Source organism: Triturus cristatus, chromosome 3_2 (assembly GCF_964204655.1).
Source record: "Triturus cristatus chromosome 3_2, aTriCri1.1, whole genome shotgun sequence".
In the NCBI taxonomy this organism is placed as follows: Eukaryota; Metazoa; Chordata; class Amphibia; order Caudata; family Salamandridae; genus Triturus; species Triturus cristatus.
The window spans coordinates 41,199,589-41,226,652 of NC_140584.1; the positions used below are offsets into that span (position 1 = coordinate 41,199,589).

Consider the following 27,064-nt stretch of genomic DNA (forward strand, 5'->3'; position numbering starts at 1 on the left):
CTGCACTGAGGTCCAGAAGGATAACAGTGGTGCCTCTGACGTCCAGAACCTTCTTGGACTCTTTGACTACTGTAAAAAAGGGCAGTTTCTGTTCCCTGTAGAGGTCGAAAGCTGGTCTGTGAAGGGTGTAGAAGATTGTGGGACTCCAAAAATGTAGACAGTACTGAATTGACATGTTTTTCCACAATTTTACTGATCCCTTGGAGGAGCGAGATGGGACGATAGTTTCCCAGGAGATCAGGATCAAGACTAGGCATTTCTAACAATGCCTTTATCATCACACATTTCCATGGAGGGGGAACTACCCCAGTATAGATTCCGAGCTACTGCCTGTTGTACGGATTCTGAGCTACTGCCTTGTATATGGATTAGATACTTGTGCAAAAAAGATCAAGCCACTTAAACACTGCCTCTGGAACACCCAGTCCAGATGCAGTAAACACATGCCATTAATGACAAAAGAGCTGTCAGGGAAAGATTGTGGAGCTAGGTGATCTGCAAGAACCAGTGTTGCAGCTTTATTCTTTGTGAATTATCTGTTAGCAATGTCTCAATGGTTTGTTGTTTCTTAGTCATGCAATACATAGGATGACAATATCCTCATTATGAGCGCTAGGACCTGAAAGACTCCATTTTCTGGCTAATTGCCCTAAACCCATTAGTTGATGTCCAGAAACTGGCACCCCGATTTAAGATTAAGAATAGGTACATGAACTCTTCATAGTGCTTTACAAGCAAGCATACTTCTGCAAGCATCCCCATTCCCATGAGCATGCCTCTTAGGCATAGATGAAAGACAAACTAATGAATAGAGAGATTGCTTTAGGAAGTTAAGTACCTCTAAATGAACAAAGAAGATGAAGAAAGAAAAACAGAAAAGGGAGTAAAAGAACAGAAAGAAGGAAAAAGAAATAACTTGAGGAAGGATAGAAAAAATGAAATTATGAAAAATAAAGCTGGAAAGAAGGAAAGGGAAGAAGGGACGAAGAGGAAATAATGATGGACGGAGAAGAAGGAATTAAGAATTTAGAGGAAGGAAGGTGCTAAATGAAGGAAGGAGAAAAAGAAAAGAAGGAACAGTGCAAATAAAGGAACAAAGGGATGAAAGAACGAAACATGGAGAGGAGTAATGGGAAAAGGGAATAAAGGAGAGAAGAAAAATATAGCAGGAACAAAGAAGAAAGGGAACATAAAAGGAGTAAAATGGGAAGACAAAAGAAAGAAGGAACAAAGCAGAGAAGGCAAAAGAAAAAATGGACACAGAGTAGAAGAGATAGAAAGGAATAAAGTGAAGATGGAGAAAAGAGAAAGAAGGAAATTTAAAAAACACAAAAAAGAGGCAGTATGAAAGTGAACAAGCAAAAGAGAGAAAGAGAGTGAGGGACAGAAAAGCAGAAACAAAGAGAATGAAATAAGCAAGAAAAAAAACAATGTAAAGAAAGAATAAGAAAAGATGAAGAAAGAAAGAAAAAGAAGGAAAGAAAGAACAAAGGAGGAAAAAGAGAAAAGGGCAAAGAATAGAAGCAAGAACAAGAATGATATAAACAGAAAAGGAATGCAAGAAACAGAAAGAGAATGAAACAAGAGCGAGAAAGGAAGAAAGAAAAAGAAACTTCTCCAAATATTTTACTGCCTTTGACGTTAAGGAAATAAATTACTGATTGAGACTTGCCATCAAAGATGGTATATTTTTTTCAAGGTGAAGGATTTTAAACAGTGTGCTTTGATATGAGAAATGTATTCATTGTTTATTTAAGGTTTCTTATCAGCGACATTGATTAATTTAAATAGAGAGAATGCTTCATATTGTTCCTGCAGTCACCTTTCCGGGCCTCACAGCTGCATTTCCCGAAATCGAGCAACAGGCAGCGACCAAGAGAGGCTTAGAGCTACTAGCAGTTCAAGCTCGACTTGTTGGTCACTCCTGCTTATGCATTGAAACTAAACACTTACTTTACTTGATGTTTGGAGATACTGTACATGAATCAATTAAGCAAACTGTATTTCTGCTGCTATTATATTATGTTTGCGTGATTTTTGTATTATTATTCTAGATTATAAACAAATATATATTTTTCTACCCATATTTTTTTTTAAAGAAATTTTTAAAGCATCTCAAGCGAATAAGTACTGTGCATTAAAACGAAGTGACTTAATCATTGGCCTCCAGAGTATCAAGTGAAATATTTTATGTGTATTACAGATTTTGTTTTTAAAAGTAAAATTAATTTTCAAGTGCATGCTTGGAATTATTCTTCTAAATTCTCAGACCTTATTTCTATTCTCCTCGGTGTCTTTTAATAAAAAGAAAACACAGATATTAAATGCTAGCTTTTGCTATCTTTGAATTAGGTTTCCCTTCATGCGTTACCCTTAGAACCTCGCAGTCCAGCCACAGTGCCATTAAAAGGGCTATCCTGATTGTAGTTTTCAGACACATACCATCCTGACTTTGATGCTCTTGAATGCAATAGCATACATTCTCAACCTTTTGAATATTTGATCCCGCCTCTGGTACCCTTATGATATGACTTTCCGGAACCCATGCTCTAAAAATGGGTAAATAATAGTTGTCTTCTGGCTGGTCATCCTACCTGCACAGCTTTATTCTTGAGGGCCACCAGTTGGTCAGTTGTAAAGCCTTGAACTCTACTGAGGACTTCAAGCCCATTGATAAAACTCTCGTTCGTGAGGCAGGTGAGCTGTTCTGGTTTCCATCCCACGTTGAATTCCTTGAGAATGTTGATTGTATCAGCATCTGGGCCGGTGTTTGCACAGTCTGTGGAACAGAAATAGCCATAGTATCACATTCTAAATACTTCCCTCAACATGTTGTAACTCATTTCCATTTAACCCTTTATGGTTAGTGCTCTACAGGTCTGTCTCCAGGGACCAAATCATTTGTACAGAGCTTCTGTTGGCCTTATTTAACAATCTTACAAATCTATCTGGAGACCCTGTCGCTCAAGAAATAGAGTTTGAGGTGTTAAACATGGCCTTCTTCAAATAAATGATTCCAGCAAAAGCTTTAGGCGCTTGTGATGAGAAGAACCTAGTTTGCAGATTTCAATATATCCTAGTGTGCTTGTGTAAAGTAGTTTTGAACATTGCAATTTTGTGAAATCACAAAGTTAGTGAGCTTTGCACAAATTTGCAATCAGGCAACTTTTCATAAAAAGAAGAACAAAGAGTTACTGGGGATACTTTCACCCTAAATCCCTTTTAGTTCCTGAGCATGTATTCTAGAAGAGTAGTTTATTATCTTTTTCTCTAAAAAAAAAATCCAACTTTTTGCAAGATTTTCTTTAAAAACATTTCCAATTTGGCAGGCGTAAAAACATTTCCAATTTGGCAGAACAAAATCAGCAACTAGTATTCACTAATTGAAGACAACCTGGCAGTCACCCTCACAAGGCTTGAGCGCCCTCTCACCCCACCATTACAATAAAAAGATATTTGAGAAATTTCATTTTTAACTTGCAGTTCAGAATATTCCGAAAATTGTATTGTTGAAAATTGTTTACAGTGCTAGGCTATCCCTAAAAGCCCATAATATCACAGCGGTCTTGAGAGTTTCCTTTCTGGTCTGTATTTCTGCATTGGTTTTGCATTATTGACAGTGCACAGTTTGTTTGCAAGCAGACATATGGCTTATCAGGGGTTGAGTGGTAACTGTAAATTATACTTTTTGCCTCCTGGCCTCCAGTTTTGCTGACTTCCGTTTGCTGGCTTTAGGACTCTGAGCACTTTACCACTGCTAACCAGTGCCAAAGTGCACGTGCTCTGTACTTAAAACATGGTAACATTGACTTATCCACAATGGCATATTTAATGTACTTGTAAGTCCCTAGTAAAGTGCACTACCTGTACACGGGGCCTGTACATTAAATGCTACCAGTAGGCCTACAGCACGGATTATGCCACCCACTTCAGTAGCACTTCAAACATGGCTCAGGCCTGCCATTGCGGAGCCTGTGTGTGCAGTTTGAAACTACTATGTCGACCTGGCAAGTTAACCCTCTTACCATGCCCAAACTTTTTTTAAAGACATATAAGTCATCCCTAACGTAGGCCCTTGATAGCCCTAAGGGCAGGGTGCAGAGTGTTTTAAAAAGTAGGACATGTACTTTTACGTTTAACATGTCCTGGTATTGAAAACTATTACATTTCTGTTTCACTTTTGCAAGGCCTATCTCCCCCATAGGTTAACACTGGGATTACATTATTATATTTTATAAGTGCAATTTCCGATTGGGAAAAAATTGACATTTCAAGTTCGGTGTCTATGGACTCACAATTTATTACAACGTATGGTAAAGTTGGATTTTAACCTGCAAGTCTGAAAATGTCACTTTTAGAAAATTGTCATTTTCTTACTTTAACCAATCTATACCCTCTGCCTGTCTCTGGATACCATCTGGGGTGGGTGACAGGTGGGCCTTGTGCATTTCCTCAAGACATCCACACACAAAGGGGAGCTTAGGTGTGACGGATGGGCCATCAACATTCTGAAACGGATGGTCGGGAGGAGCTGACACTAACAACTGAATGGGCTGTGCCTGTCCCCAAACAAAAAGCTGTATATGCCCCTGTAGTGAGTTTGGACCAGGACAGGAAGAGCAGGGACACTATGCACTTCAAAGGCCTGTCTTTGAAGTCTCCTCATCTTTAAAGGCACAACTGGGTAATTTCAGTACACTTCTGGACCCAAGGGCATTCTGCCAGAAAGAAGGAATGCTGTGCTGCTGAAAGGACTGTCACTCTGCTGGATTTTGCTATACTCCTGCAATGCTGTGCTTGCCCTGCTGCCTGCTGCCCTCCTTGCCTGGGATTGAGAAGGACTGGACCTGCATCTCGACATCCCCAGAACCAAAGTGACACCAAGGGCTTGCTGACTTGCCTTCTGTTCTGATGTCTTGGGGATAAAGTTAAGCTGTTGTCACTTTTTAGTATGCCTTTCTCCCCTCCCAATTCGAGGTTGCCTCACTAGCCAATCACGCTCAGGAGGAGCAGTGTGAACGCAATGTTAGGTTGATTGGACAGCACGCTCTCCGTGGAAGCACGTTGTCTTCACCTACTGTTTTATGACTGTAAAATTGTCAAATCGGTAAAACTGCTAAAATGCAACTTTCTGAACAATTGCTAAAACTACTAAAAACTGAGAAAAAGCGCCTTTTTGCACCTCACTGATTTTTTTTTTAATGTACTAAAATTCTCTGACACTGTGGGAATTGTTTTTATTATTTGTTTTCTCACTCTTAGTCAAAGTTAGGCTGTTGTCACTTTTTAGTATCCCTTTCCCCCGTCCCAACCCAAGGTGCCCGCACTAGCCGATCATGCTCATAAGGAGCACAGGAGGCGGAACCTGACCGCATTTACCCATATGTTTGGGTCCGTAGCGTGGGGGCAACTGCTAGACATTTGTGAATAATTTGCTGATTAGGAAGCACGCACTCCTTGCTAGGCACGTTGTCTTCACCTACGGTTTTATGACTCTGTACAATTGCCAATTTGTGAAAACGTCTAAAAAGCGCCTTTCTGAACAATTGCTAAAGCTGTTAAAAACCGCTTTTCTGCAGCACCCTTATTTTTTTTAAAAACATACAAAATTCTCTGACACTGTGGAAATAGTTTTCATTGTTTGCATCATCACTTACAGTCACAGTTGGGCTCTTGTCACTTTTTAGTAGCGTCCCGTCCCCCTTCCTAAACTGAGGTTGATGCACTAGCTGATTATGCTCAGGAGGAGCTCAGGAGGTGGGGCCTGACTACTTTCACCCATATGTCTCGGCCCACGGCTCTATACAACTGCCAAATTGCTAAAACTGCTAAAAAGCACCTTTCTGAACAATTGCTAAAAACTTTTAAAAAGTGCCTTTCAGCGCCTCACTGATTTTTTTTTTAAAAGTACCCAAATTCTCTTACACTGTGTTTGTGTCTGCGGTGCAGACGCTCGCAGTGGGCGTGCTGCTCGAGAAGCAAAAGCAGCCCGTCTGCGCCTGTCTGCATTCGTTCTGCAGCCAGACAGTTTTGGGAAACCAAACCTATTCTCTTCCATACTATGGTGGCCAAATTCTGCCCCCACACCAGACATGGTTAAAGTTGCACAGAATTTGAGGGTTATGTTGGACAGAGAACTATCCTTCCATCCTCAAGGGATGGTGGTATCTGGGATGCGTTTCAGTTTGATTAAATCCCTTAAAAAAGGTTTTCACTTTCTTCCCCTTATAGCTCGAAAACCGAAGCTTCTGCCCTCATTTTGTCGAGACTCGACTATTGCAACAGCTTATATGCGGCCTGTTACAAAAAGCAAATCCACATGCTCCAGATGGTTCAACATGCAGCAGCCAGTGTGGTGTTACAGGTTCCTAAGAGAAGTTCTGCAACAGCCACACTAAAAACAATCCATTGGCTTCAAATTCACAAAAGAATCATAGTCAAGACTCTGCTGTGAGTCTTTAGAGCATTTAAGGTCACTGGCCTCAAATATCTTACGGTCAGATCCAGTCTTTACAAGACCCAGAGGACATTGATATCCTCAAATGTAAATCTTCCGGGGCCCTTTGCTTCTGACTAGAAGCTGGAGGTGGAAAGTCCTTTACAGTGTTGGGCACCAAAGCAGGGAACCAACTGCCAGCTCACCTCGGCTTCATGGAAATGGAAGACTGATTTAAAAAAGCCTTAAAGACTTAGCTCTTCCAAGCGCTGGACACAGGGTTTCACAATGATCCACAGCATAGAGTCAGGATTCTCAATCATGAGTGACAGTGCACTTTAGAAAGGCAATATTTATTCATTCATATACATCTAAGACTTCCAAAAACCCTACCATAGCCTCTGAACTCTGCCAACTATGAGTCCTGCCCTGCCAAGTGGCGGCACTCCAGTCCTGGGCCCTTGGACGTGGGTTTTCTGCAAAATCCAGGCATCACTGTAGTTACGCCGGTTGGAACCGACCCATCTTCCTTTGACGCCGGTGCAATACCGCTGAGGACATAGACATCACATCGTCGCCTGCGTGGCTCGACGATGATGGATCGCCTTCATTGTAAAGGGTTCGGTGATGACGCATATCTGACTGCTCTGTGGTAAAATGGGCAGCGAATCTGAGTTTTTTTATAAGTGGGTGCGAGGCGCGGTATTAGGAAGTGGCCTGCTGCGCATGTGCTGGGTCCGCTGAGGTCTTCTTTACCCTGAATGCAGAAGCCAGAGCAGTGATGGAGGGTGTATATGAATTCCAAGGGCAAATACATAGGGTTGCTTTCGGCCACTTATACAATGGCCCTGGGGGTTCTTACTGGTGTCCATTCATTTAAATGGCAAGAGGCGGGTCAGGTCTATAGGAACAAGAATAGAAGTGGTTGACAACAGTTTTCTGATCATCAGGAGAGGGCAGGCTGCAGGAGCAGTGAGCTGATCTTCAACTAAGCTATGTTACCAGCACGTGTGTAGTCATGTCTTTTGGATGGGAAGAGTTATGGAGCTGCTGCTTGAGAGTGCCCCGTGCCGCTCTCTTTTCGTTTTATTCAGCACTAGGCTACTGAAAGGCAGAAGATTGGGCCCACGAGATGGGTGGAATTGAAATCCACTGTGGAAAAGAAGAGTAGACAGCCTGACACACACTGGTCGATTTAGGTCCCACTTGTTTAATATGCCGACAACCGGAACAGCATTCCAAAACACAGCGCCCAGGCAAGCAGCAAAACCAACAGAACAGTTCCTCCTCGTCAATCTGAAAAAACAGCAGCACGAGGCACCGCCAGCACTGCAAGGAAGCAAGACACAGGCAGGGGTGATTCTTCCACTGGTGCAGCAGGTGCAGTGGCACTGGGTCTCAGAAGCCTGAAGGGCCTGCTGAACCCTGATTATTGCTGTATTTCATAGGCAAAACAACAGTCAGTGGGGCCATTTCCTAATTTGCACTAATTCCCGTGACACACTAGCTGTACTACCACAGCCAGGCTGCTATTGGACACGGGGGCACCCCCATAGTCATCATAGTCTCCAACGTGATGCGCTTATTGGAGTCCATGAGCCTGACGTACAGGTAAAGGCACCTATGAACAGACAGGAGATGGCGGGGCGGGAGTAGGAAGCAGGAGGAGCAAAGTGCGAGGGAGCATACGCCTCTCAAATGATTCTTCCATGAGTGTCTGTGCAGTGATTACCTCTTATTCAATCGTTCCTACTCTATCAGTTATTCCCCTCCCCCCCACCCCCCATTTCCAGGTGCTGCACATGCCACATAGGCATAGGCCCTAATCAACAGTTCAATGTGGTACTCGTCTGCCTGCCTTACTCTACAGCTACACTGGGGGAGGGGGTGGGGTGAGGGGGGGGGGAGCGGGCCTCTGAGCAGAGAGAAACATTGAGAAGCAGATGCATATGACCCTGGCTTCTAAGAAAAAAAGAGTATTGTGTAAGTTGTCAGATGAGTGTGATGGCAGCACATAGGTGCCAAGGGAATGTTTCCATGGCTCCTGCATAGCAAAATTGCCCCCTAGAGGGCAAGAGTGTACTGCAATCAAGTGTCAGAAGTGTGAGGTTGATGGACAGGCTTGTGGCAAGAGTGTGTTTTTATGGCACCGCTGGCAGAGGCATGAGCATGTTCATCTTAGTAAGAAACAGTGCAGGAGACAAAGTTGTCTGAAGTGTGTGTGTGTGTGAGTGTCTGCGTGTGGTACATGCATGCCAAGAGAGTGTTTAGAGCTCACATGGGTAGTAGAGGTGTGTGTGGGACACATGAGCCCCGTGATTCGTTGCAGGTTTCAAAGGCAGAAGGAGTGCTTGCATATACCACATGTAGGATGTACTCAAGGAATAACAATCTACTATAGTTTCCTCTGTGCTCCTTTTTTTAACCACACCTCAGAATCTCTTGTGTGTGCCTCTGCCTCACCTGCTCTCAGTTGATCCCTTTTACGGTTTCCATGCCTCCGTCGCTGAATCCCCCACCCTTCCTACCCCCTCTCCCCTCCACCCCTACACACCTTTTTAGGTTTGCGATCTCTTGCTGAACATGCCCGTGAATTATACTTGGATATAATATTTATGCCTCACCACTTTTAAAATCAACCAGCCACCACTGCAACAGATTGGTCCTAGCCATTGAATCGAAGTGAAGACCGCATGTTGGCAGCCACTCCCACTGTCTCAGGCCTGCAGGATACCCATGAGAGAGATCTTTTGTACCTTTTCATGAATGTTCCTGTCATCCTACTAGAATTCCTTTTTTGCACAACTGCTCTCACTTTTTATTAACACATTTGAGACTGAGCAGGGAAATTCTCACTCTCCCAAACGATAGATGCGGTGCTGCTAACCAATATTCTTACCGAGTCCTGTGTTAGGATTAGGGCACAATTTAACACACTGGTCTGAATGATATATGCCTAGAACAGACTCACTAGGATGCTGGCTCACGAGAGATTGTACTCCCCTTTGATTCCTCTTTGAAACAACCACTGGTGGGAACTCACATTAGAAACCAAAGCACCACTGAGACGGAACAAAACCACTTTGGGGGACCATCGTGTAGCATGCACATTCATGTTGTTAGATGAATTTAAAGAAAATGTAGGATCCTTAACTTTGGATAGTTTCCTACAATTCAGGCTCCGTAATTCCGTCCGGTTTGAGGGCCCTGCTTTCCTGGAATAATCCCTTGTACACGCAGCCTTGACTCAGCTCATCAGTAAGAGTGAACACAAAGGAATTACTACAAAAATGTACAGAGCAAGCCACGCGAACAGGTCATGTTAGGGACAAGTGAGGAACAGATTTGGGGCCATCCTTTCAGATGAAGAATTTCGCTATTGCTGCATTTAAATGGAGAAGGTATCCCATAGTAGCAGCCATCAAAACTTTACTTTCAAATTCCTCCATTGATTACATGACTTCAAATCAAATCCCAAACTCTTTATTTCGGCTGCCAGGGCCATAAAAGAACAATTCCTCACAGAGCAAAATGCAAAATAAGGGTGGGGTGTGGCTAGCGCCCGAGGAAGATGGCGGACTGTCCCTAGCTCTCCCGGGACGCGGGAGAGAACGACTGACCTGGCGCGACGTTAATCGCCTACAAGGGCTTCCAGATACGCGTTTCACTCGGCGGAAAGGGAGCTTCACACGATGGGGTGCTTATAGGCGGCAGCAACATTATGTAAGAGACGCTCTTCTTATTCGCGCGTCGGAGCGGTTCCGTCACAGAGACGGCCGCCATTTCAAGTCGCGCTCCGTGAGGAATTTTGCCGCGCATTTCACTCGCGAAGTTTTCTGCTTGCCGCTTGCATGCTCCTCAGCTGACTGAAAGTTCTTATTGCTGCTATAATGAAATGCATTATTTCTTCTTTGTCTGGCTTCTTTTAGGAGATGTGCGTTTTTGCCTACAATAACGAGGCTGACTTCCTCGTGAAGCCTGTTTTATCTGGTAATCTGCAATAGTTTGAGCAGCCTTCAGGAACCTAATATTTGAACTTCTTTTCTCTGCTCACAAGTGAATGCTGCCATCTAGTGCCCAATCGCTTCAAGCATGGAAATGTCAATAAATTAAACACAGGGGAAATTCATGGTCACTGTGGAGCATACTGCTTTATTCCTTTAACGGGGAGGATGTGCCTTATTGCCAGCGAGAGATTATCACAACAGACTGTTACCTCACATATTGAGCCTATATAATAGAGGGTACATTAAAAGAGAATGATACTTTGATGCGCTGTCTACTTTGTTATTCTCTTTTTAACTTACTGCTCCTCATTTCTGTAGAGCGTTTTTAATCAAAAAATCCAACTGCAACTTCTCCTCTAAATAAGTACTGGTATTTGAAGCAATCACTCTCACAAACTTACTTCAAGCTTCAGTCTGCTTATCAATCCTAAACGATCTGAATATTTAGTCAGTGGAATACCGTAAAAGAGAAGGAGGGGTAACAACAAAAATTTCTGATAACTTTAATAGAAGATGTGAGTAGGCTGAAGGGATTTTCTTGATGTATGGTGCGCACTTCCCGATTTTCAACGATACCTGAGGGAATGTTATTGTGAATGCGGCTGGACCTTGCGGAGTAGGACCTGCGTGCCTGTGACTCGTGATACTTTATTACTGCGATGTTGGGAGGACGTGATCGACACCCGAAGAGAATGGCAGCATCAGAGTGAAGCTTCCGGAAACAGAACGATGAATTTGCGCTCATCCGCTTCCATGGATCTCATTTTGGATGAACTTTGTGCGTTCAAACACTTTATGGAAGCTACCACAAAGAACATGCAGGCCATGCAGGAAAAATGGTCATCGCTCGAGTCACGTGTTCAAACCTTAGAAACCCACACAGACTCTTTGCAATCCTCTTGTTCCCATATTCCGTCAATGGAGGCGGAGATACTTCTACTTAAACGCCAAACGGAAGATTTGGAAAACAGAAATCGCAGGAACAATCTACGCCTATATGGTCTTCCAGAACTTACAGAGGGGTCAAACCCCACCGTCTTCTTCCAATCCTTTCTAGCCAAGATCTTAGATGCTCCGGCCTTAACCTCCGTTAATATCCAAAGGGCTCATCGCCTTGGCCTGAAGGTCACTAGTAAACCTAGAGGTGTAATTATGTTATTCCTGCAATTCACTGACCTCCTACAGGTCCTCTCAGCTGCCAAACTCAAGAAGCAAATTATGTGGGAAGGTCACCGCCTCTATCTTTCACAAGATGTCTCCAAGGCCACTGCAGATCGAAGGAAGAAGGTTTTGGACATACGACCTCAATTACGGGCCCTGAATGCTAGATATGGTTTACTACATCCTTGTCTCTTCAAGGTCACATATAAAGACAGAACAACCAAGTATGAAGATCCTGCGGCCTTGCAGGCGTTTCTCCAACGGCAAGGCCCAGATGTTATGGATGTATCCAGACCTGGTTGACAAGTCCTGCTTCTCCTTTTGGAACTCGTAGTGTTATGATTCTGTTGTCTCCCCATTAACGTTGATGTTATGAATCCCTTACTGTTTCTTCTTCCAACAGCCGTTTTCACTCTCATGTGTCCCCTCTGTAGTTCAATTGTAATTTGTTTTTTCCCACTTCCCTATGACTCGTCTTCCCTTCAATTGTATATCTCTTTTGTTTCTACAGACATCTCCTTCCTACCCTGATGTGCCATGCTATCCTCTATATGCTGCGTTTTTTCGAGCCATGGTATTTGGAGTCCGTTTGTCTGCTCTAGATGTTGTCGTCGCTGTCTCCCGGCGCCATCGCCCCATCCTTGTTCTTGAGTTTTTCGTTCCGTAAGTATGTTTTTCAGTCGTTCGCTTCGAACGTGTACTGTCTTCTTGTTGGTTTTCGTTTCTGTCCTTTTTTCTACACTTGATCTCTTACCTTTTGCTCTTCCCTCTCTTTTTTCACTTTCCTTCACCCCCCATTTTCCCCTCTTGTTCCTTCCTTTCCTTGGACTCAGTATTATTTCCATAGTGGTTCTTTCCTTCTATTTCTTTCCCTTTTTCTCCTTTTTGCTTTTTCTCCTTCTGTCCTCTCTCCATCATTCGTTTCAATTCTCGCAGTTTTCTCAAGTTATTTTTTCTGCAATAATAAGCATGTTGCTGTTAGTTGTTTTGCTTTGCTGTTCCATTCCGTGTTACATCGTGGAACGTTAAGGGTTTAAACAATCCCATTAAAAGGCAAAGGGTTTTATCACATTTAGCGAGACTTAAGTCTGATGTTGCCCTCCTTCAGGAGTCACATCTCTCTGAAACGGAGGCTTTGAAACTCAAGCGTTGCTGGGTGGGTCATGTCTTTTGCTCCCCCACAGTTTCCAAGAAAAATGGTGTTGTGATTTTATTACATAAAAAGTTAAATGTTTCTTCAATCACTCATGAATGTGATGTTGTTGATGGTCGATGGGTTATTGTCACACTGCTTATAGATAATATTCCTATTACTCTTTTTAATGTGTATGCCCCAACTGGAATTGATAGATCATTTTGGCCCTCTATCTCAACTAAGCTGTCCTCCCTCTCAGGAGATTACATACTTCTCGGGGGAGATTGTAACCAAGTTGTTGATCCCTTCCTCGATCGTCATTCCAAAGTTAAATTTATCCCCTCTAGGATGAACTCTCAATTTGTTAACACCTTTCAAAATAATGCCTTGGGGGATATCTGGAGATTGTGTAATCCTGACCTTAGAGAATACAGTTTTTACTCCCCTCCACATCAATCACAATCCCGCATTGATCATATCTTTGTTAGTAAATCCTTATCCCAGCACGCTATACGCTCTGACATCGGTTCCATCCTAATCTCGGACCATGCTCCGGTTCATGTGGACCTTGACTTACTTCCTTTTTCCCCTCACTCTGGCAGATGGCGTTTCAACAATGCTTTGCTTTTGGAACCTGCCTTTTGTTCTGAATTTACTGCCTTTACCACTGAATTTTTCCTTCTCAATCTTACCCCTGACTCCTCTTTTGTTACTGTTTGAGATTCTTTTAAAGCAGCCTCCAGGGGTTTTATTATTAATTTTGTAGCCTGACGAAAGAAACTTCGAGAAGCCAGGTCCGAACGCATTTTAGCTAATATTAGGATTTTAGAGCTTGACTACCATGCTTCTAAATCTGAGATTTCTCTTAAAAAACTTATTGAAGCGAAAATCTCCTTCAATAGGTTTACAACTGATGCTGCCTCTAATCTCTTGCTAAAATGTAATTCCAGGTATTATGGGGGTAAGAACAAAATGGGGAATCTTTTGGCCAATTACTTAAAGTTAAGGAAGGAGCGTACAAAGATTGAATCCATTAAGACTTCCACTGGGAACTCTTGCTTTAAAGATAAGGACATTCTTTCTGAGTTTATTAAATTCTATGACAATCTTTATACCCTCGAACTCACTCCGGAGACCACGGATCTTCTTTCATATTTTCATTCGCTTCCCTCCCCCCGGCCTCTCATGTTGATTTTACTGCTCTAGAACGGGACATTTCGCTTTCTGAAATCTCCCATGCTGCTTCTAAATTGCGGCACGGTAAATCTCCAGGCCCTGATGGTTTCACTATTGAATTTTACAACCACTTCGCCTCTCTACTTCTCCCTAAACTGTTGCTCTTATTCCAATCCTTCCTTGCAGCAGGCTCTTCCAGTCGCTCCTTCCAACAGGCTTTAATCTGTTTAATTCCCAAGGAAGATAAGGATCACTCGTTATGCAAAAATTACAGACCAATTTCCCTAGTCAATACGGATTACAAAATTCTGGCTAAAATTTTGGCACTGCGCATGGATCCCCTTTTACCCGATCTCATTGGCCCTGAACATTCAGGTTTTGTCAAGGGCCGCCTTTCATCTGACAACTCCCGTGTTTTTCTTAATATTCTTAGCAAGGCTTCCTCTTTGTCACTTCCCTTCGCGGCTATTTCTTTAGACGCGGAGAAAGCCTTTGACAGGATTGGATGGGATTTTATGTTTCAGGCCTTGCGTTGGATCGGGTTTTCTCCCAAATTCATCTCTAATATTTCTTTACTCTATTCTAACCCCCAGGCTTCCATTTTTGTCAACGGGATGACCTCCGATTATTTCTCGTTACACAGGGGAGTGCGACAAGGCTGTCCTCTTCCCCCCTACTTTTTGTTTTAGCCTTGGAACCCTTTCTCACCAAAATTCGTTTGGACAACATCATTTCGGGTTTTAAATTTGGTTCACGCCAGGTTAAACTCTCGGTCTATGCTGACGATATTCTTTTTTACTGCTCTGATCCTGTTTCCTCTATTCCCTCCTTTCTCCAGCAGGTGTCTTCCTTCTCCGCGGTTTCTGGCTATCGCCTAAATGCTGATAAGTGCGAGATTCTACCTTTAAATCCTATTTGTCAAAAACATCTTTTTTCCCAAACGGGTTTCTCAGGGCAACCCTCTAAGATCAAATATCTGGGTGTTTGGTTCGCCCCTTTCTTGTCTGATACGCTCAAATGTAATTTTGATTATGTCTTCAAGAAAATGGATACGGCTATTCAACGTTGGAACACGCTCTTTCTATCCTGGTGGGGTCGGCTCAATTCTGTAAAAATGATGTTATCCCCTCTTCTTCTTTATACCATCTCCATGCTTCCAGTACATATTTCAATTTCCTTCTTTAAACGGATTGATTCCTTGTTGCTGAAATTCTTATGGAATGGCAAGCGCTCTCGCATAGCTTTGGCTTCATTGCGCAAGGATAAGGCCCAGTCTGGTGTGCGCTTTCCAGATTTCAGAGAGTATCATCGAGCTTTCTCTTTGAAACAATCGACCCGTTGGTTCTCTTCTGACCGTCCGTACTATCCGCCCGTCTGGTTAAGTATGGAATCTTCCTTTCTGTCCCCATTTACCTTTCGTGATTTCTTATCCTTCACGTCTCCTTTAGCTCGCTTTCGTACGCCTGTTATTTCCCGTTCACGTACTCTCCTTCTTCCTTACATACTATCATCTTATCCCTCCCTCCTTTCCATTCACGAACAGCCGATATGGCACAACTCTCTTTTCAAAATTCGTAATCGCACCATATTTTGGAAGACATGGCATTCTAGAGGATTGTGTTGGATCTCTCAATTAATTTCCCAAGATTCTCCTCTCCAATTCCAAGAACTTAAATCCTCTTTCTCACTGCCCTCTTCTGCTCGACCGCAATACAATGCCCTTCTCCCAGTCCTGATCTTATATCTTCGCTCCTTGGCTCCATCTACCGATATTCCTTTGGACCGCAAAGCTACTTCTTTATTATTGAAGACGTCTCCCTCAGCCTCTGCTATTTATAACTCTTTTCGATACCTCGCTGACAGACTAAAATCTAAGACCGAGATGGCATGGGAATTGGATCTTTCTCAGGATTGGCCAATACCTTTTTGGGACAAAATATGGGCTAAGCTTCATAAAACCTCTAGAGCTGCTAATACTACCCAAACCTTATATTTTATTTATAACAGGACTTTATGTACTCCACATGCTTTATCCCGTTTTTCACCTGACACATCCCCTATCTGTTGGTCCTGTCCCTGTCCTGTTGCAGATCTCAAACATATGTTGTTTGAATGCCCTTCTATCTCCAAGTTCTGGCACCTAGTTTGGACGCAAATACAAAAGTTATTCCAACTTCAAATTCCCTTTTCCCCCTCGCAAGATTTTCTAGGTTCCTTATCACCGAAACTTCCACAACCTCCCTCCCATTACCTATTGCTTGACCTTCTAGTTGCCGTGGCCTTCCATACCATTACTTCTAATTGGAAACAGGCTGCAAATGTCTCCTACCATTCTTGGTGGAATGCAGTTTGTTTCCATCATCGCCTGGATACTAATTACGTATCTCCCGTTTCTCTAGCGATTAAACGCGACCTGATTTGGCTCCCTTTGATATCCTATCTCTCCTTCTTTGCTCCAGTGCACGCTTCTCCAAACCCTGACACAGTTGAGGTGCGTAAGCCACCATGATTTTCTTGTTTCTTTAATGCCTTTTTGTTATGATATCACGTTTTCTACTATATTATATGTTTGTTTTGTTTTTTACTCCTGTTATGTAGGTTCTGTTCATGTAAACTTCATGCTTGTTATTTTTGCTTTTATTGAGAGCTCCTATTGAATTGCTTATTCTTTGTACTGCTTACCATGATGATTATATTCCATTCCCCTCCCTTCCCCTTCCCTTCTTTTTTTATTCAATAAACTCAAACTTAAAAAAAAAAAAAAGCAAAATAAAACAATATAGCCTTATAGCCCACCGTAGCGGGCTATAACGGCTATTAAAGGTCCGCTCCCGCGTTAAAGGCCCGAGCCGAAGGCAAAGGACTTTAACAAGGGACGGGACTTTAATAGCTAGTGTAGCCCTGCTACGAAGGGCTACAAGGAAAGGCTATTAGAAAATTCTGCCACTAGAGGGCAGAATGTTCTAACAAATAAAACAAAGGCCTCTCGAAGCTCGAGGGATGTTCCGAGAGGCCTTTGTAACACATTGGAATGTTGCTCTGCGGCCCTTTACCGGCCCGTAGAAGCAGGAGCACTCCATTGTCTTCAATGGAGCTCCCAACATTCCAATGTTGTAATTAAAAGTACATCCATTTTCCATAAACTCATATTGGATATATGTCTATATACAGTTATAAACAGATATTAATAAATAATAAAATATAATGAAATGTGGGGTATTGAAAAAAGGTAACCCAAAGGGCAAAAATAAGAAAAACTGAGCGTTAAGTCATCGGGGGGCATATGTATCAAGCAAATTTTTAATCGCAAACGCTGCGATTCGCAAAATACAGCGTTTGCGATTAAAAATTCGCAAAACGGGATGTATTAGGCAAAATCCCATCGCAAAATTAAGGAATTGCTAATATAGCGATTTCTTAATTTTGCGTAAGCATTTAAGAAATCGCAAATTGCGATTTCTTAAATGATATGTAAAAAGCACCCAAGTTGTGCGAATTATCCTTAAGAAATCGCAAATTACCACCAACTTCCAGTTGGTGGTAATTTGCGATTTCCTTTCAAAATGCACTATTTTTAATTTTGCAAAGTGCCACGTGACGCTCATACATGCCCTTAGGGCATGTATGTGCGCCATATGCACACACATGCTCATTTCAGGGGTGCATCAGGGTGTCATTATGACACCCTTGCACCTTTGAAATTATTCTCAAATAGCGATTAGCAAATTGCGAATTCGCTATTTGAGAATTACTTCCCATTCATTCCTATGGGTCTCCTGGCCCATAGAAATGAATGGGCGGTATTCCTTAATTGCGATTTCGCAATTTGCTAATCGCAATTAAGGAATTTTAAGAAATCGCAAAAAGTTTGCGATTTTTTAAATACATCCCGTTTTGCAATTCTCAAATAGCGATTCTTTAAAAATCGCTATTTGAGAATCGCAAATGGTGATGTTGATACATATGCCCCCGGAAAGGTGATTGACCTAGGGGTTTCTTGTGTAGCACCCACAATGCACCCAAACGTTTTGCAACGGAGATGACCAGTGCTATAGAAGAGTCAGATCTGAGAATACGGAGGGCATCCTGGTGATTCCATAAACCTAGTGACCTACATATCGGTGCCAGCCATTTATGCAGGTTAGATGAATAGCCTGGGCAAGCAAACATAACGTGTGTAACACTTTCCATCTGATGGTCACAGGAAGGACAAGTGCTACCTCCATCACCCTACCAACCTGCTGTGAATGACCTAAGGGGTAGGGTCACAAATATGAAACTGGAAATAAAGTTTCCTATGCAATGGGACCGTTACTACGTCCCAGAATAGCTCCTGCCCCCTCTGTATCTTGATTTCTTGTCAGCTTAGCAGTGGCTGACTTCCGAATGACCTCGTCATCCACAAGCAACCAGTATTTAATTTCGAGCTCATCTGTAGATGGGAAAACAGATGTATTAGGTTGGTTCCACAAATCATGAAAGCCTAATGAATACAAGGCTGACTTCATGTTTAAAAGCCATGGGATTGAGTTAAATTGGTCAGCCTTCATGACATCCATTAGGCTGTCAATATATTTTGCAAGCTAGGGAGTGGTCAACAAGCGCCTCCAGTACAACAATGGCCATAGACAAATTGTATGCATGGCCCTTGTAACACCTAGGTCACTGAACAATGGCTGTAACGGGGTACTAGATGGAAGGGAAGTCAAATTCCTGAGAAAATTGTTCTCAAATTTTGTGATGTCATAGTGTTCGGCAACACCCCACAGCTCAGCCCCATACAGGCATGATTCCAGACCATTGGCATCATAGATTGTAGGTGCAGGAGTAATGGGTTTAGAGTAATATGTCGAAAACTCCTTAAGTATTGCACCAGAGATCTGCTTTACCCTAGTTGTGACCTGACTAATGTGTGGTTGCCAAGACATATCCTCTGTAAAAGTAACCCCTAAATATGCAAAGGAGTCAACTTGTTCAAGAGAGGTTCCACCCAGGATTAGTTTGCTCTTGAATTATTTATGCTGCCTAAAGGACATCACCTTGGTCTTTAGAAGTGTTAAATTCCAAGCCCCGCTCCTCACAAAATTAGTTGAAACAATTCAGAAGTTTTTGGAGGCCAGCCGGTGTCTAGGAAATCAACAGGGTGTCGTCAGCAAATAAAAGGATTGGAGTTTTAAAAACTGCCAACGATGGAGTGTCTGCCCCCAGTTGAACCAAAATGGAAGCAATGTCATTAATAAAAAGTGAAAATAGGGTGTGTGCCAGCACACATCCCTGTCGAACGGCTTTGCACACTGGTACTCTTTCTGTCAGCGGTGTCTGGTCACCTCACCATCTTATACGTGCATAGTTGCCTTCATGTAAATGGATTAAAAGAAATAACATTGTAGGGGGGACGTGCAAATTGGCCAAAATACTCCACAGTTTTGGTCTAGAAATCATATCAAAGGTGGATTTTAGGTCACAAAAGTGCGACATACAAGCTGTCACCATGGATTAGTACAGTTCTCCAGTATATTAACATAAATCGAAAAGCCTGGTCTCTAGTTGAAACCTTAGTATGGAAGCCAGATTGAAAGGGGCTTAGAATATTATTCTCATCTATCCAAGATTGGGTAAGACTTTGGCACCTTTCCATGAGTAATGAATGGGGGCTCCTGCTGTAAATTTGTTGGCCAAGGCTAAAAGATACTGGGACCAGAGCTCTATGTGAATAATAAAAGTATCGGCAGGGATGCTAGTCGGGCCAGCTGCATGCCCGCATGAAAAGGAATTCAGGGAGTGAATGATGCCTGCAGTTTCAAACATCGGCGTGTTGCTGGATGTTGTCTGGATTGGTAAAAAAAAGTTTGATGTTGTGGGGTCTGCAGAATCAACAGCATATAAACTGCCAAAGTAATTTACCCAATCAAAAACAGCCACATTATTTCCCAAGATCTGTGTAGTTCTTGAATGATCCTGAGCCACCAAGGCCTCGAACTTGGACAAAGAGCCAATGGAGGATGAATCCAACAGGGCCCTCCACCAGGATATAATCTACATGACTTGTATGCAATGGTTTATTATAAGTATAGGGTATACAAGGTCTGAGGTTTGCAGGTTAAACTGGGAAGAAGAGAACTTTGGAACTTCACATAATTTATACAATTCCCCAAACTTTGCCTAATGTAAAGGTTTCTTGCTAAGTAGACATTTTTGCAGGTGAACTTCAATGTAAAACCATTTCTCGTGGGCGTGTTTTTTTAATATTTGATTTCAGGAAATTCTCTGATGGTACCTGCTTTTAGAGAGCCTTTTCATCAGGTTAAAAAGTTTTAGCAAATTTCGTGAAGCTCAAATGGTTTTAAAAAAGCATTCACCCAGAAGACAGCACCAACCAAAACTCTACCATGCTTCTAGAAAACCTTGGCCTCACCCAGCATGTAACCAAACTCGCTTACAATGCTGGGCACTTATTGAACATGAGTTTATCTTCAAGCAGCAACCCCACAATTGACAAGCCAGCAACTATGACCTGGGAAGACCAAACCCTCATCAGTTTCAGATACCACCAGAGAACTATCAGGAACAGAACAGCCCACCACATCTGGAAAAGCATCACAGAAGAGAAATTGGCTTCCAACCTCTCTGCACATCAGCCACAGCACACAAGAAACTTGCTGAAAGTCATCCAGAACCTGACCAGCGGAATCCCTGCATGCACTGGCTCCCCTCAAGCGCAACCCAATAGCAAGAGCACTACCACAGGTCAGATGGTACACAGAGGCTGATGAAACACCACTGCAAGCAACTGGAGCACTAACAAGAGCAAGGAAATCTTTGCCATCATCAAAGAATTCAACACGCCTCCTGCTGCCTCCAGCAACATCACTCCCTCACAAGACCTTTGCAAAAAGCTCTCAGAATTCTTCTGTAACAAAATCACCTCCATATGCAGCTTGTTTGATCCTCAAATGGACCCTGTCAAAGTTGCAACTCAACTTCCCATCATGACTGAAGAACAAACCCTGATCTCATGGCCCACCATCATCATCATCATCAAATCCTCTGCTACCATGAAGACCATCCACTCAGGGCCACATCTGACCCTGCTCCCACCATGCCTTCACCAAAGGAATTTTACTGATCACCAAAGTACTGACACCCATCGTCTACCCTTCCATCGACTCAAATACATTCATGAACACCAGGAACACGCACTGTTAGGCTCTGGAAACCATCTGCTGACCCAGCCACGCATTCCTACTACAGACTCATCTCTCTCCTACCATACCCAGCAAAGGTCTTAGGGAAACTAATCAACCAACACCTCACCGACCATCAGTTCCTCTACACCATGCAGTCCAGTTTCAGGCCCAAATACAGTACAGAAACAGCACTCATCACCACCAAAGATGGCATCCGCATGATCCTTGACAGAGGCAACATGACATCCTCCATTCTCCCGTACCTCTCTGCAGCACTGACATGGTCTAACACCCCATCCTCATCAGGCGCCTTCACACGATTGGCATCCAAGGACCTGCTCTCCTGGTTCTGCTTCTTCTTAAAGGATAGAACACAAGCCATCAGCCTGGCATCTTACTCTGCAGAAGCCTGCAAACTCATTTGTGGAGTGCCTCAGGCTTATCACTCAGTCCCACCCTCCTCAACACATTCATTATCCCTCTAGCCAATGTCATTTGTACATATTACATCAACGTCCTCTCTTACGCTGACAACATGGAACTCATACTTTTCCTCTGCAGTGACATCCCCCCAATACAAGAAAAAAGTTGACCAGTGCATGATTGAAGTTGCTAATTGGATGAAAGCCAAATATCTGAAGCACAACAACAACAAGACAGAAGTAGTGATTTTCGGCAGAAACACCTCACCATAGGACTCCAACTGATGACCAGTCGAGCTCTGACCCACGCCATGAGCCTCAGAAAATCATCAACAGCAACTTGACTGCACAAGCCAATGCAGTCACTGGATTCTGAATCCACACCCTGAAGATGCTGAAGAACAAATGGCTCCAAGAAACACTATAAAAACTGTCACTCATGCCCTTGTCACCAGTAAATTGGTCTACAGGAATGCCCTCTACACCAGTCTCACCACCAGCTCACTAGAAGACTACAAACAGACAATTCAGAACTTGGCAAGCAGACTCATCCTCAACCTCCCACATAGAAACAACATCACACCACGCGTCAGGGAGCTCCACTGGTTGCCAATTCACAAATGAGCTTATTTCAACGTTTTCACACACACATTCAAGTACCTAAATAACTTAGGCCCCAAGTACCTGAACAGTCGCATCTCCTTCTATCACCCACCCAGACACCTCCACTCCGCAGGACTCCCAATCGCACACACCCCACGCACACACAGAATCAGATCAGGAGGACGGGCGTTCTCTTACATTGCTCCAAAAATGTGGAACAGCCTCCTCCTTTCTTCTTTAATCCCACAAGAAGATACATTTGTAAAACAAATAAGTGCCAGTGCCCAAATATTTCTCAGTTTGCCATAGCAGCTTGCACTATCCACTGCCCCTACCAGCTCTGTGCAGCGCTAGTACAACTGCTACTCACACACACTCCTAAAAATTAGACAAGCTAGACTATTCCAGCTCACCCAAAGTGGTGATAATGGCCTGGAGTGCACTGGTATTCTTGTTTTTGAAAGGTTGTGTTGCAATATTTAACAATGTTCCCATGTTCTCAGATCACAGACAGACAGCGCCACTATGTGTTGAGCTGTCATTAATAAGTGCTGGTGTTATAGAGTAAGGGCCAGATGTACAACTGTTTTCTGCGGCCGCAAACAGGATACCGGCCTGTTTGCGACCGCAAAATAGGTCTGCCCTATTTACAAACCCTATTTTGCAAGTCGGTAACCTATTACCGACTCTTAAAATAGTGTTTCGAAATCACTATTAGGAAGGGGTGTGCCAAGGGCGTCCATTCCTAATAGCAACCCGCAGTTGAATGTAAGATTGTTTTGCGGCCGCAAAACACACGCAGTGTACCACCCATTTCAAATGGGTGGTAAGCCACTCACAAACAGGAAGGGGTCTTGGGGACCCCTTCCATATGTGACTGGCATTGAAAGTATTTTTTAAGAACAGACAGTGGTCCCACGGCCCACTGCCTACTTTAAGGAAAACGGGCTGCATTTTTTAAAAAAACTGCTTTATTTAAAAAGCAGTCACAGATATGGTGGTCCCTGGGAGTGCTAGCCATTCCCAATGGGGTCGCATATCGCACCTGCCTAATGAATATTATTGAGGCAGACAATTTGCGACCCCATTAGGAATCTCAAACTGTGTCTGAGACACTGTTGTAAATTCCAATTTGCGAGCTGCAAATTGCGAGTCGCAAAACAACGCAATTTGCGACTCGCAAAACGAAAGGGTTGTACATCTGGCTCTAAGTGCTGTGCCAAGCACCGGTAAACACCAGCAGCTCTCTGGACATGTGTTGCATGGTATTTCCATTCCTCCGCAGAAAGCTGGATAGGATATAGCTGTTGGTTCTGGTGAAAATTTTCACATTTTAACTTTTGGAGCTGAAGTCATATGGAGCACAAGGTACTATAGTGGGACTAAGGGCCATATGTATCAAAATCCTCTTTTGCGATTCTCAAATAGCGATTTTTTGCGAATCGCTATCTGAGAATCGCAAAATGCTATGTATGATTTGCAATAAAATTTGCGAATCCTACATATTCCTTAATTGCGAATCTCAAATTGCAATTCGCAATTAAGGAATACCTCCCCATTCATTCCTATGGGCCTAGAGGCCCATAGGAATGAATGGGAAGACATTCTCAATTTGCGATTAGCAATTAGAGATTCGCAAATTAAGAATGCAATTTCAAGGGTGCAAGGGTGTCAAAAAGACACCCTGTTGCACCCCTGTAATAAGCATGGGTGCACATGTGGCGCACATACATGCCCTAAGGGCATGTATGTGCTTCACATGCACTTTGAAAAATGCAAAAAAGTGCATTTTTCAAAGAAATCGCAAATTACCACCAACTTGAAGTTGGTGGTAAATTGCGATTCCTTATGGCCAAATTGCACTTTTTTAGTGCTTCTTACATTGCATTTAAGGAATCGCAAAATTTGCGATTCCTTAAATGCAATTGCAAAATAAGGAATTGCAAATTTTGCGATTCCTTATTTTGCACGCAAATTTGCCTTCATACATACCACTTAGCAAAATTGCGATCGCAAAGGACGAAATTCTGCGAATGTCGGGGTTTTTTATCGCAATTTTGCTTGATACATATGGCCCTAAGTCAAGAGATGTATCATATAAGGGTTGCATCAGGTTTCTCTGATTTTGTGGTACACCTTGGGAGATGCCAATTGCAGGATTTGAAAAACTCTGTATGTGTCGAAGTGGTTTGGCTGTCAAATGAGGTACTATCATCGAAGCAAATGATCCATGTTCCACCCCTGTTTATTTGTAGTCCCTAATGCATTTGATTTGTCCAGGAAAAAATGTCAACATGACATAAAAGCAAATTAGGAAAAAAAAACATGTTTCAATGTTTTTGATATATCTTCCTTTGGGTAGGTCCTAATGACCTCAGTCACCTTAAAATTACTAGCAGGCGACCCCATAAACTGGTGCAGGTATCCACAGTCTTCCAAGTGGCACACCATTTACCTGGGAAAACGTTAAAGAGTACAGCATACTCCTGAGACACAGGGCCAACACGACCCTTTATACTCTTGTCTCTCAGGAACCAGGTCCCCAAGCAAACTATCTCAGATGGTCTGGTAGATCTGTTCTGGGTGTTGCCTCTGCCAATTTTTTAACATATCCTGGAGACAAATATTGCAAGCATTATGTACGAACAGCTCTTCCAGATTCCACCTGTAGGATACAGGGATTCTTTCTTAAGAACACCAGGCAAGCATTCTTTGCTCCTTTGTGTAGTCAGTTCAGTTCAGTTCACAAAACTTTATTCGGATAAACATAGTATCCATAAAAGTACGACAATGGTTAAAAATGACAGGGAAAAAGGTAGCAACACATAATAGTTAGAATTACAGTTGTATAAACAGAATATCATAAAATTCGGATGACAGAATAAAACAAGAGTCCTCAATAATAAATAAATCACTAATATATAAAACCAATCCAATCGATGGCTAAGAACTGTCCGTACGTGAATAAAACTCAGTGATTAGACATTGTCTTACACGCCCTGGTGGCAATTCTCAAAAATGTGCTTAGACGAAAAACCAGGTCTTCATCAGCCAAGGCAAACATACATGAATAAGCAGAAACCAAACTAATAGGCCTGCTCTTATTAAAAAAAAATGGGAAAAGAAGCCACTTGATATATTTCATGTAATATTTGCAGAAAAACAGAAAGTGTTGAATTGATTGGCCACTCACCCCGTCACATGGGCAGGGTAGTGAATCGAGTTTCGGATGATAACCCAATGGGAAACACAAAGCAAATTTAACTGTCCCAGCCCTCATGCGGAATAAGAGGCTCCTTTCCCACCGACTCATAGGTAAGGTGAGATAATTTGGTAGGGGGTAGCAGTGCCGTTCGTAGGCCATATAACTGGAAACAGTAGGTTTATTTGATTCCGACACAGTTCTTACGGTGTTATATAATGAATAAAGAGCGCTTCTAAGTTCTCTTTTATTTACAGTTTCTGCTTCACTAGGATTTAAGAAAATGCAGCCCTTATTGACGCTGAATAAGCTTTGATACACTCCAGATAGCCAAGGAATATCCATCCCCTTCTCACACTTCAAACAGTCTGTTATGATGTTTTTAGTTAAGGTAGCTGCCTGATTCTTCCAGACTGATAGCCAGAAGAGAGCTGGGCGAGCGCGTATAAAATCAGATATATAATTTAAATTCAATTCCTTTTCGCAAATGTATTGTGGGGTCGAGATTGGGATACTCAACAGCTTTCTACAAAACCGTTTTTCTTCCTGCTGAATGCAGGAACTATCTGCGGTGCTCGAAATCTAAGCTCCGTACGTGGCCACAGGGACACATTGTAATTTAAAAAAAAAAAAAAATAGCTAAAATAGCACCTGTGTTATTTGGGCGGGGAAAACTAAAAATAGAATTAATAGTCTTTGAGAACTTGCTCCTGGAGTGAGTAAGATGCTCAGTCCAGGAGCCGTTCGCAGCAAAGACTACTCCGAGATAAGGAAATTTATAGGTACTTGTCAATTTTTGATTGCCGACAACAATAGAACTAAGCTGGCGTTTTCTAGGGCCACAGGACAATTAAAATGATTTTTTGGAAATTAACGCACAAGTCCAAACTATCCATGAATTTAAAAAAGGACTGTACTAGGATACGTAAAGAATTAGGAGTGCGGCCTATAAGAACCACATCATCTGCGTAAAGTAGTACAGGAAGAGGTCTGCCGAGAGTCATGGGGACATCTTGGGTCATAGGTACCAAAGACTTAGTTAGACCATTAATATAAATAATAAAAAGGAGGGGGGCTAGGACACATCCCTGCTTGACCCCCCCTTCCGACCTTAATGACTCTGAGACCTCTCCCCCACTACCTATCCTCACCTGAGCCTCGAGGTCTTTATGGAGATATGCCAGAAAATGAACCAGTGGCTCATCCAGCCCATAGGCCAGTAGAATAGCCCACAGCCTTGACCTGTTCACAAGGTCAAATGCTGAGGACAAATCCATAAAGGCCAAATAGACCGGGGAGTTCCGAGCGATAGTATACTTCCCAATTACAAGGTTGAGATTAAGGCATTGTTCATTAGTACCAACCTTGCTACGGAAACCTAACTGGCAAGGATCTAGAATACTACACTCCTCTGACCATTCCAGGATCTTTTTGTATAAAACTCTGCCCAAAATTTTAAGGGTATTATCAATCAATGAGATCGGCCTATAATTGCTAGGCTGAGACGGATCCCCCTTTTTAAATATTGGGACAATAATGCTCTTTGCCCAAGTGCTAGGTAGCGGGGCGTGCATTAAATTGTTAAAAACGTTCAAAAGGAGCGGGGCCCAGAAATCTGGGTTCCATTTAATTAAATCTATTGGTAACCCATCTGGGCCGGGGGCCTTATTCCCGATGCTGTGATGAATTGCTTCCTCTACTTCGGGGAGTGTTATCTGGATGCCAGCGGATGGTC

General features: G+C 42.8%; 1 protein-coding gene across 1 annotated transcript in view; it reads right to left on the reverse strand.

Annotated features, from left to right (window-relative positions):
- The window catches only part of LOC146856773 (otoancorin-like), a 484,135-nt gene that overhangs the window by 104,525 nt on the left and 352,546 nt on the right, over positions 1-27,064 (reverse strand). Inside the window, exon 19 of the mRNA XM_085647226.1 lies at positions 2,595-2,779. Within this exon, the coding sequence (XP_085503352.1) occupies positions 2,595-2,779 (185 nt within the window). The remainder of the gene's footprint in view (positions 1-2,594; positions 2,780-27,064) is intronic.